General features: G+C 43.4%; 1 protein-coding gene across 7 annotated transcripts in view; it reads right to left on the reverse strand.

Annotated features, from left to right (window-relative positions):
- The window catches only part of mdm1 (Mdm1 nuclear protein), a 16,609-nt gene extending 4,495 nt beyond the window's left edge, over nucleotides 1-12,114 (reverse strand). Inside the window, exons 1-11 of one of the 7 annotated variants that reach the window (XM_042220189.1) lie at nucleotides 11,882-12,114; nucleotides 10,800-10,899; nucleotides 10,574-10,705; nucleotides 10,046-10,186; nucleotides 9,811-9,905; nucleotides 9,591-9,731; nucleotides 8,441-8,602; nucleotides 7,296-7,399; nucleotides 7,131-7,218; nucleotides 880-1,106; nucleotides 625-804 (exon numbers count right to left, since the gene is read on the reverse strand). In XM_042220189.1, coding sequence (XP_042076123.1) covers nucleotides 625-804; nucleotides 880-1,106; nucleotides 7,131-7,218; nucleotides 7,296-7,399; nucleotides 8,441-8,602; nucleotides 9,591-9,731; nucleotides 9,811-9,905; nucleotides 10,046-10,186; nucleotides 10,574-10,705; nucleotides 10,800-10,833 — 1,304 coding nt within the window. In that variant the 5' untranslated portion in view covers nucleotides 10,834-10,899; nucleotides 11,882-12,114. The other 6 variants (XM_014333234.2, XM_014333233.2, XM_005921079.3 and 3 more) reach the window with 6 other exon arrangements.

Below are 12,114 nucleotides of genomic sequence, written 5' to 3' on the forward strand. Positions count from 1 at the left end.
ACACACACACACACACACACACACACACACACACACACACACACACAGTTCCTGAGAATGAGCGAGGCTGCTTTGATCTGAGTGTCAAACTTTTGAGTCACTGTTTTCTTCAGCAGAAATGGAGCTGAATCGAGGCCCTTCTGTCTCCTCTCAGACGTCACGTCGGTTTCATGTGAAGTAACCAGCTAATGCTAGCAGACGACTGAACCTTTAAACCAGCTGCAGCAGACCTCATCTAACCTGTGGGTCTGTCCTGGTCTTTATGATTGATGATGTCATTCCTTGGTGCTGCATTTGATTGGCTGTAGTGTGTTCTCATCTACAGAGAGGTGACAGATTGAAGGGAAAAAAAACAGACGAGTATCCAGGATCTCTGACAGTTTATCCTGGTTTTTCCTTTCATTTGTCACCAGCCTCATCAGGCTTATTTCCTTTATTTTTCTGGATAACTCAAACTTCAATCTGACCTTTTAAAATAATTTCTTCTTCTATTTTTTTCTCATTTTTTATCAATAAACTCCTGAGATTATCTGTCAAATCCAGTAGAGACAGTCCCTCCATTACTCCGCTATCCTTTCACAGAGAACAGTGAGAGAAAAGAGAGACTGTAAAGAGGAAACTCACTCATCTGTAGTTTCTTCTTCTTCCTGTTTTTCCTCTTCTTCTTCATCTTCTTTTTCTTCTTCCCCCCAGGCTGTACGGCGTTCAGCAGGAGGTCCCGGTACGGCTTGTTTTTTTATTCGTGTGTCCTTGCTCATTTGCTGTGTTTCTGAGCCTGCGATGGAGGATCTCTTACTGGAGTGACTGAACAGACGACAGAAATCAGCACAGAGCAGCGTTCAGTTCTTTCTTTTACTTCTAACCAGCTGCATCTCTCACCTAGCCAGGTCCAGGGGCTCCACACAGGAAGTGCTGTAGCTGTGGCGGTCAGGTGAGGAGTCGGGGGGAAAGCAAGGGGAGGCAGGGTCATTAGCTGAGACCGTAGTGTCCGTCGGCTCCCACAGAACATTGTGTTCGGATACCAGCTGGCTCAGATGGTCTCTGGAAAAGCTGGTCCCCCAGGCGCGATGACGATACAACAACGCCTTCTGCCTCAACTCCTTCACCTGGAAACAAATAAATGGATCATCCCACCTTCTAAGGAAGAAGTCTTTATTTCCACACATTTTTTGCTGGCTGTAATAAGCAGCTCATGGAGGTTAAGACTGTAACTGAATTCCCGTAAGAACTTAGTTGGATAGCTGTTTTAAAGCATTATCTAAATGAACTTCAGATAACTGGCCACAGACGCCAGTCGGTCAGAAACTGTATGAGTATCAGAACTGTAAACACTGTGTGCGAAGTGAGTCTGACACCAGCATTATGAAGTTTACGGATGACAATACAGTCATTGTGCAGAGATGAGGCAAGACTGGAGGCCAGGTGGAAAATAACCTTTCTCTAAGTGCAGATAAGATCAAGGCATGTACATGTGTGATCTCACCTGGTCTTGCAGCATCCAGCAGCTTCTAAAGAAATCATAGCACAGACTTAACTTTGCTGAAGAAATTTGGAATATCGGCCAAAGTCCTTAGCAACGTTTGCAGATGTGCAGTCGCTACCTCAGTCACAGTGCAGCTTCAGAACAGGAAGACTTATCTCCTGCAGCTCAGTACATCTCAGGAGCAGCCTTGACGTCACTACAGGACATTTACACCTACAGGATTGTAGGGAGTGTCCATAACATCGCCTACCCAAACTTCTGCCCTTCAGTATATGCTACAGTGGTCTGAAATCAAGGGCGGACTCCTGAATAAGACAATCAGTACTGCCCCTCTCCTACCCTATCACTGCTGTAACTATTATTATCTGCTATTGCACTTTCTCATTTCTACTTCAATCTAGAAGTTTTCAGTAGAAAAATTTACATTATGTAATACTGAAAGCAGAAGATCAGGTGAGGAGCGAGACCAGGAAAATGGTTGTGATTGTTTCACTGGGATTCATCCTCCAGGTTGAGGCTGTCGGTGTGGAACTCTTCTGTAACGTCCTGAGAGGTCAGACACTCAGAGGAAACGACCAAACTGTGGTGCACTTTTCTTCCCATGACTTCATCCACTTTCAAAAATCAAAATAAAGATGATATAATCCAGACATGAATGGTAAATGGGCTGGTACTTACATAGTTCACCAGTGTGTGAATGTGAGAGTGAATGAATAGTGGAATTGTAAAGCGCTTTGAGGGTCTCGAAAAGCACTATTTAAATGCAATCCATTATTAATATTATTATTATTGTGCCTTTCAACTCAATGCTCTGTGCTCAAAGCACTTTCTACCACAGATTATTTTTAGAGCCTAACTCCTGCGATAAACGAGGGACCACTGTATTAATATAGAGATCCTCCAGCTTTAAACTGTATTACCCTTCCAGGACCTGAAGCTCAGGAAAGCACTCCACCAACAGCCAAATCCATCTGTTCTCTGATTGGATTGTTAAGTTTGTGATTGACATGACATTGACCAATCAGCTGAAAGGAAGAAAAATTGGGTCAAAATTTGTGCTTGCAAGTTGAAAGTCACACACAGCCAGGGAACTTGAGCGCAGAGTTTTACACATAGTATTTTGCTTTGTATCTGTAAGCAGACCTTAACAAAAAAAAAAAATTGCAACTTGTGTAAATATTTTTTACAAACAAGTACAAAATATTTATGACCACAATTTGAGCCCATATTTCTATGCCACTGAAAAGTAAAAAACACCAGAGTGGAGTGGTTTCAACTTAACTTCCACACACATAGGTCACCGCCAACCTATCTAGGGTTAGGGTTCACTTCCAGCCATTTCTGCCAGGCTTTGAACACGCATATGGAAACGCTTTAAGCAGAAAACGTTAAAGTTGAAATAAATGTTAATATCTAGTTTTTAAAAATGTGCTAATTTAGCATGCAGCTAAAACAAAACTTAACTGTAACACTTGACAGGTTCCTGGTGACCTCGAGGATGTTAACTGGGTTAATTAATTTAACAAGATTAATTTGATGAACTTTTAACATTGCTGCCATTGTACATTGTTTTCTTTACTCTGAAGTTTGCATAGGAATGCTATGAAACCCCCTTATGGTCACAGAGGGGGATTTCTTTTTTCTGGATAATTTCTCTGTTTACTTGAAGTAAAGTTTCCATTGTCTGTGACCACATAAAAAGGCTGAGATACAGCATTGTGTGTTTAGCAGAAAACTGCAGCTGTTTGTGACCACAGCGCGTAGTTACTGTCTCAGCTGTGACTGTCAGGTAGTCTTCACTGACTGTAACGGTGTTTGGTGTTAATATCCTAACTGGAACACATCAGTTAAAGTCTTAGTGGAAGCTTCTGTATCCCTGAACTCCTGTGGTGTAGTGCTGACACACCACAGCTATCAAACAAGAACCACAGCTTTAAACAGCACGGACAGATACTTCCGTGACAGCATACAATCGACCACAAATGATCTTTAAGTCTGAGCAGTAACCGTAAGCAGCCAAAGCCTCGGCAGCTTTATCCTGCCTTCTAAAAAAGGCAATAAGCAAGAAATGCATCATGTCACATCATCAGTCCTTTCTATAGTGGGACAGTGGGATAAAGGCAGGGATAAAGCAAAAGGTTTTGAAGACGGATGCAAAAATTATGTCAAAAATATTCCCTGTTAGGAAAGAACTTTCTAATTGTCACTCTAAAGGAGCTCCAACAAAAGCAGCAGCTACAACAATATTTCTTAATACACTTTATACATTTACATTAAGACTGGCTGAAGATAATTTCAGTCCAGCAGTTACTCACCAGACTGCCTTTAGAGCGTCAGGGTTGCCTGAGGCAGCTTCCTAATGATTTAGCACCTCCTGACTTTTCTTGTTGATGTCAAATACACTGTTATCAAGGTGTTTCTACACAGGACGAGGTTAAAGCAACAAGACTGACCAGGAACCACTGGATCCCAAACAAATTCAACAACGTATAGAAATAACCATTAGTGACTTTGGTACCTCTCAAAGAGTCTTGAACTATTATACCTAAAGCTTGACAGTGTTACATTCTGAAGAGTTTTTTTCATGTAAAGGATCCTAAGACCATCTCCCTCTGCTGTCTTTGACTACCAACAACATTAGACCCTCAAAAAATTCTACAGTTTGCAATCTGAGTACAAAGAGGAGCTCAAACTACATAGGGTCATGCCATGCCTGAGTCCCTTTCATTCACTGCTAAACTTTACAGAGGCACATGTTCAGTGTGGTGTCCTCTTTTGTTGGCTCATACTGCATCCACTGATCCTGAGACCCTCCACATCTTTTGAGCCTTTTTAGAGACATGAAATCTGATAAATCTGCACTTCAGCTTCAGCTGATTGTTTCATATGTGCTCTGAGAGGTATAATAAAAACTCAGAAAACTCTGTCAGCAGTCCAAACATGTCCAGATCTGTATGTGCTCCAATGAACCCTTCTGTCCTAAAAGTTATACAAAGATGACAAATTTAAATACTTGCATGTTGACTATATTGTGCAGCCTGACAGATTCGACAGTGAATGCTGCAGTCCAATCATGCCCAAGTTACTTGGAACGCAGCAACATGATGAGGCAACAAGAGCATGTGTGAATAATCGGAATAGAGTGGATCAAAAGACAACACAAATTCGTAGAAAGTGTGTTGGTTGGTGCACGTGATTGGCACATTAGCAAATTAATGAGTGAGCAGGAGGGAAGTGCTGAACAACAAGTTTCCTGCAGATTTATGGGAAATGATTTAAAGGTTTGCGCAACCAAATGTGCATTTGCTCAAAAGTTCTTCCGCCTTTCTCAGATCATGCTGGGATCATAAGTTAACAATGAAGCTGCTAATAAAGATGCTGATCTGCTCTGATTGTGTAATGTGTCACAGTAGATTCTTGTAAAAAGTCACCCAACCCTGACCCCAGCCCAACCCTGGATAACCCTGACCCTATTCTGAAACCTCAGAATGTTTCCAGTCTGAACCTAACCGAGCAACCCAGCACCAGTAAGCCTGACGCTGCACCTCTCTCTGACAACTGTCGCCCTGATGAATTCACAACTTGTGACGCCAGCCGACAACTTCCCTGCACACACTGGAAGTTTTTGAAGGCCACCGCAGGCTTGGAAAGCTTAACCAGATGGTTACACCTCCCACAGATTCACTGATCTTATTTTCACTGAGCAGCTGTTTCTGTGTGAAAGAATCTGCAGCACAGGTAGCTTTAATCTTCTACTGACTTTATGAGACAAAACCCTCAAAAATATACTCCTGAATGCTACTTCACAAAGTTTCCTGTGAAGAGTGGAGGTCTGGTTTTAGGAGGGCGGAAATTCACAATCAAACCACATTAAAAGACTTTTGTAAATGCTTGCTGTTTACAGCCAGTTATGCAATACATATGTTAAAGAAAGGGACAGAAATATGTGCCCGACGCTGTAAGATCGGTGTACATTTTGACCTTGAAGCACCTCTGTAGTCGTGCGTAGGTTATTTCCATTTATAAATGGAACTGGTCTGACCCACTTTAGATCAAACTAGGCTGCATGCTGCCCACAAGCAAAGATCAGTCTGATGCCCCTGGAATCAAATATAAAGTCAATTTCGGTTGTTTTGGTCTTTTTAAGTGTCAGACAAACTTCTGACTGACAACTAGTTAGCCAGCAAGTGTGCAGAAAAGATGGTGATGGTGAAAACGCTTTATCACTGGACTCCACACCCATCCTTCAAACAGTTAGGCCTTTGTGCAGCGTGTTTTTGTAGATACTTGCCTGCAGAAAGGCCTTTTCTCCAGAAACCCACTTGCGCTGTGTAAGCTGAATGCTGATTGGTTGAGGAGTAGGAAAAGCCAAAATAGCTACCGCAAGGTTGAAGAGGAACAGGAGAAGCTCGAATGAAACGTCAAAGATTTAAAAAGACGGCATGAGACATAGAGACAGCGGTTGCAGTGGACACGTTCACTTTCACTTCAGATCTTTAAAGAACTTCACTCTTCTCTGTAGCTGATGGACCAGCAACACCCAAAGCTGGAGCGGCCCAAAAGCCAGCTGCACCACAGACTCTGGGCACTGCCTCCATCAGGCAGCAGATGCTCTCTGCAGGGGAAGCAGGAGCTCACTATAAGAGCAGCAAAGCAGCAGCATGGATGGAGCTGCAGGAACAGCTTCAGGAAATATTCAGTTGAAACAGGAGAGTTTAAAGTGTTTCATGTTGCTGTGACAACGCTTTCCATCCATCTGGTAGGAGCATACCTGTGTGTGTGTGTGTGTGTGTGTGTGTGTGTGTGTGACTAAGTCTGACATGTTTCCCTGAAATGAAGCTCTGTGGTTTCACTGCTGACACTAGCACTCTGGTTTTCTATCAGCAACATACAAACACACACACACACACACACACACATGCACACACACACACGCACACACACGCACACACACACAAACGCACACAGAAACACAAAACAGGAAAACACACACTCTGTTCAGGCAGCATTGAGGGTGATCAGTGATCAATGCTGATGACTGGGGCTTACAGTTAAACATGGTTAAATACTGTTTGAAACACTGAATGTTAAACACGTTATTTTAAATCCTCCGGTGTGTTTGTCCGCTGCTGGATGGTGGAAAATGTCAAATTCAGAGTGAGGGGAAGCTGTGTAACAGTGCAGAGCAAGCACCCAATCTGACCCTGACTCAGGAAATCAGTTAACAGGTTGTGTGAAAGATAAGGAGACAGAGATGAATGGGAACGGTTTCAGGCATCTCCAGACACTTTCAGACCTGTCACATGAGCTCTCCTCAGTGCAGAGAACAAGGCACCGTTGGAGGCCCGACAAGCTTTGGTGTTCTCTGTGAAGGAAGGTTGAGCTGCACTGTGAGCAGAGGGCCCACTGTTAGAGGATGGGCACTGTGATTGGGTCATTTTGTAGGATTTATTTCTGTAAATTTGTGGTTTTGTCAGTTTTGGTCCTCCATATAAACCAGGTAAGAAACAAACTTTGAACCTCTCTCTTCTGTGCTCTGCTATGACCTCTGGTCAGTGTCTGATAGCGTCTCCACCTGCATAACTATACATAAATTAATATGTGTGAAACAGGCTGAGCACTGTGAACGCCTTCGCCGGATCCTGACCTGTTGGGCAGCGCTGTCCATGGCTCCGCCTCCCTCTGGGATCCTGCAGAGGGGAGAACGAAAGCTCGACTCATACTCTGTTAACATCCTGCCAGACACAAACAAACGATTTAATGAATTAGTTTATGAGCACAAAAAATGAGCAACACACACACACACACACACCTGTATCCTCTCCGCACTTGGCGCGGAGGGGGCATATCTCTCTGAAGAGCATCCCGCTGGAGGCGGGGCTTCTTCTGTGACTCCTCCTTCCTCCTCCTGGTGGTCTGTAGGTTGAAACAGAACAGATGTGTGTGTGCAGCTCATCAGCAGCTGTGGCTGTTTGCTTAAAGAGGTGTTACACTTAAACCTACACCATCACTGATTAATGGCTTTAAAGATGAGTAATGGTATAAATGCCTCTGAGAACAAAGGCTTTAAAAAATATGAAAATAGAGTACACAGTCAAAATGCTCTGCTTGGTCCCTTCCTCAACTCAACCTCTGCTTTCTGCTTATTTACAGTGACTTTCTTAGTCTGACATACATCCATTATAAAGTGCCATTATACTCAAATCTTAAAAAAAATCACATTTACAGGTCTTTGTGCTTGAGTCACACGCAGAAATCATAAAATTTCACAGAGCCAACCTCACTGAATGCATTCAGGGTTGTTTTAACTGACCTGGAGTCTGCTCTGCATGACCACTCCTGCTCATTTATGGCCCGAGACTTCCTGGAAACTGACACTCACAGGTCTCATTTCTCCCGCTTCTGTTCTGAAAGCAGAGCTTTTAACTGTGACACACTGGTAATGGAGTCTTATCTGCCTATCTGACACTCTTCTTCACCTCGCCAGCAACTCTGTCTGTCATACTCCTCATCTCTTCTCTCTCTCCTAGTCTCCTGCACAAAACCAATAAAATCTAACCCAGTCAGCCCTGGAGGTTGATGCTTGGCGGGACACAAAGAAGAATCGTCTTGCCTGCAGAACAGCAAATGAATGTGGGGCAAAGTCTTCCTACTGCAGAATTACATATAAACTCAAAGATATAAGACAGAAAAAAAAGACATGAACTGGTTTGGTTTCCAAAAACACTCGAGGATCCAAACACACCATTAACCAAAGTATAAAGTGCAGAAATCAGCATCACGATGCCTCGAGCTGAGCCTCTACCTTTCACACTGCCTGTGCCAAGCAGAGGTTTAGGTTGTTGACCTTCAGGCAGAGGACCATCAGGTTGGTGTGTGACCTTCAAAATACTATGTGACTTTTCAGGGCATAGTTCACTACACTAAGTAGGTCTTCACATCTGCACACATCTGTACCTTGTATGTTTGGAAGAGCGGGACTCTCTGACCCTCCAGGTGTTTCCGAAGCCGGGGGCCAGCAGGTGGCACCAGACCCTGGAAGCTGCACTGATACTCTGTTTTCATGGAGACAGGGTTTATCTTGAAGGGCGGGACAGACCGGCTGCTGGAGTGCAGCACCTAGAGAGCAGAAGTGATAATCGATCAATGAAAAGATCAACTGGATCCACAGCATCCACAGGTGTGATCATCTCGTTTCCACCTTTCACTCTGCGCCCCTGTATCTGTGTTTAAAGCTCGGTGCTGACCCCTGCTGTGCACAGCACTACACAGCGTGCTATCAAACCACCCAGAAACTCTGAGTAAGCAGTGGCATATTCATCAAAGGGTAAAATCTGTGACAACCACATATGATTACCACAGTAAAAAACTATACAAAACAGTTGATTTACACAGTATCAGCACTTTGTGGCATTCATGTGCGACTGATCTGATCAGAAAATGTTACAGAAATGAATGTTTCTGACTTAATTTTATTTCAGTTCCGGTTGTGAAATAAAAAACTTTACGAATAGAAATTCATTTCATTTCTTTGATGTGAATATTTTACTTTTATGAATGCTTCCATTTATTTAGATACTGTTTCAAATGACTCACTAAAACTGTACGTTTATCATTAAATGCACCACAATGAAACAAGCATAATTCCTAATATTATCTATTAACTTTTTTACTCTTTTTCTTTAATTTTTCTATTTATTTTATTTCTGTGTTTTATTTACAGTTGTACACAGATGATAAACTTTTGCAACTTTTAAAAATAAGATGCTTTCATAAATTTAACGACTAATAAAAACAAGACAAAAAATGCAGCATGTTAGAAACTCTACAAAATGACTCTGATTGGCTGAGACTTTTATGAAACTCACTGTCTTTGAAATTATGATCTCGAACTAATTTACTGGAAATATATTTACAGTTTTTATTTTTCTTGCACTCGGCAGTTTTTATTGATCGGAGTGTGCTGGACACAAGGCTCCTCAGGGTAACGTCCAGGTCACACCTGAGGAGCACCGCATGTTTGGTTTATGAGCCGTCGGTGGGCCTGCTCTGCAGCAGCACACCTGGATCTGTGGGAGCTCAAACCTAGGTGTGCATCTGGTCTCACCTGCTCTGCAGTCAGTATGGGCGAAGCAGCAGCGGCTGTTGGCTTCTTCCATCCAAATTGTCTGTGATACTCTGAGTGTTTCCCTCCTGACCTTTGACCTCCTAATCTCAGCCCCGCCTTTTGTCTCAGCGCATAATCAATCTACAGGACAAGAACATGACATGCTGTTGGATAGTCTTCAAAGAAACAATGAGGATTTGTCAGTTTTTGCAGACTTCACCTCAGCCCCTGATGGCGCTGGCTGCCCGTTAGCTGCTGCTGTCACAGACTGGCTGGGCTGTGGTTGGCTGTCAGGCTGCAGGGGACGGGGCTTCACTGAGGAGAAAAAGAACATGAAACTGCGTGTTGAACATTCAGAACATTAAAGGTCTGTCGGTCATCTGGAGCTGGTTTAGTTTCTCTTTGCTTTATGACAATCAGTCATCACGTAGCTGCTGCTCCATGTATTTACTCACCAGGTTTTCCATCAGCTGCCGGTTCCTCAGCAGGTCGTGGTCCGGCTGGAGTTTCCGGCTCTGTGGGGGATCCGGGATTTGCTGTTGGTGGATTGGGCTCTGGGGAGAGCATCCTCCTGTGGGCTGAGTGGCTCCTAAAACCTGGCAGTTTGAGAATCATCAAAATTTCCGGCTCGTTCTTTCACTGATAAGACAAACACGATCAAATGAAACATCCTGGAGAGTCTGACCTTTTAGTTAAAGCTGTTTTAGCAAAATGAACTAAACTTCAGGCTTAATCTGTAGTCAGAGAACAGTGTGAACGACTTCTGCTTTCCTCCTGCTGTTCAAATTGGCCTCTTTGTGGAGGCTGTTAGAAAGAGCAATGAAGGTAAACAGGACTTTGTGACTGAATGCAGTCATCCTTGAACTCCAGTGTGACGCTCACATTAAAGACACGTGTGCCACAGCTGGATGTCAAAGCTGGATCTGCAGCCTCTTCTACTTCATATACACCTTCATTATGCAGCAGCAGCATGAGGTTCCTACCAGCAGAGGGCGCTGCTCTGTGAGCCAGAGAGTGCTGCTGCTCATCACCTGGAGGATGGAGCAGAGAGGTGGAGGACTGAGCTGGGCCTAGAGGCCTCCTCAGGCGCTGAAGACCCGGCTCCCTGCTGACACCTGACAGACGAACATCTCATGTGTTCAACCACTTCATGTCAGAGCTCAGGTGCAGCTTGTGTTTGTTTTATTGTGGTGGTTTCGTGTTTCTTACCCATCTCATCGGAGCGAAGACCGGCCAACGGCATGCAGCGCTGAGGAGACGCATTTCTGGAGCGGGAAACACCAAAGCTCTTCTGATACTCAGTCTGACTCTACAACAAAGACACAGAGGTGCAAAGGCTCACAGGATGGAAACAGGTACAAGGTATGATTGAAAAAACTGCTGATCAATTAATCATCAATAGATTAATTATTTTTTAATATAAATATTGGAACTTGTTGCTGTGCAGGTAGATTTAAGGTCCTTACATCCACCGGTTAGTTTCAAAATAAAACTCTGCAGTTTATAACAGTTCAGCCTCAGTTCTTCACGTCTTTATCTGAAAAATCATCTTTCAAAATAAAAGCAGTAATATGGTGCACTCTTAAGCGAAACAGCTTCAGGTCGACGTGTTTTCGGTGTTGCAGTGAGGTGTATGCTGTGTTGAATGATTTGGATGGTCTGACTTCATCGGATTAAATCCAGATTAATCCCTCCTCTGCTATCACGTGCAGACTGAGGGTCAGGATAACTCATTGTGGAGCATCTGCTGCTAATGCTAACACCTGTTGCGTTGTTTACCTTGAATCGGACGGTCATGGCGCGCTTGCTGCTCTCCAGACACCGCGAGAAGTCACCCCTCTGTCATCACGCGACAGGTTAACTCGTTAACTAGTCGGTTAATGTGCTATAACTAGCTAACTAGCCTGACCAACATGCTGCTAACGACCGGCTCCGCTTCTCTCTTCGGACTAAATCACGGAAACAAGCTACCCCGGTTGCCATGGCAGCTTAGTGTCGTGCGCAGGCGCGTCCACAGCGGGGCGGCGTAGGACGGTGCGTCACTGGACCGACGCTCCGGGATATCTTATGAAGGCAGAGGTCCAAACAGGGTAAAACCACCATTAAAGCACTTGGATGTGTTACAAATGCTACAGCGCTGTCTACGAAACCGGAAGTTTACTTAAATAAAAAATGTTTTAACTTATTATATAATTATGTATAATAATATATTGCCTAATATTTATTTTACAATCCTGCAGCTTGTAAACATCAAATTAAAATAACGTAATTATTTCAACACGTGTACTGACCTGTCAATCACGTGGCTCAAAGTCGTCAAAACGGCTAAACAGAAAACTGGACAGCTGTAGCTCAGATGTGAAGGTCTAATAAATGGGTAACAGATTCAACAGACAAATATAATTCTCATGAATTTCCTGGTTACATTATTTTAATTATTCCGCTTACGTAAACCAAGATTTAAGTCAGTTTAGTCGGGTTAAAATGACTATTATTTATTGTGATATTTTAACAGTGAGATGTC

The sequence above is a fragment of the Haplochromis burtoni genome, unplaced genomic scaffold (assembly GCF_018398535.1).
Source record: "Haplochromis burtoni strain Fernald_Lab_line unplaced genomic scaffold, NCSU_Asbu1 Contig_44, whole genome shotgun sequence".
Lineage (NCBI taxonomy): Eukaryota > Metazoa > Chordata > Actinopteri > Cichliformes > Cichlidae > Haplochromis > Haplochromis burtoni.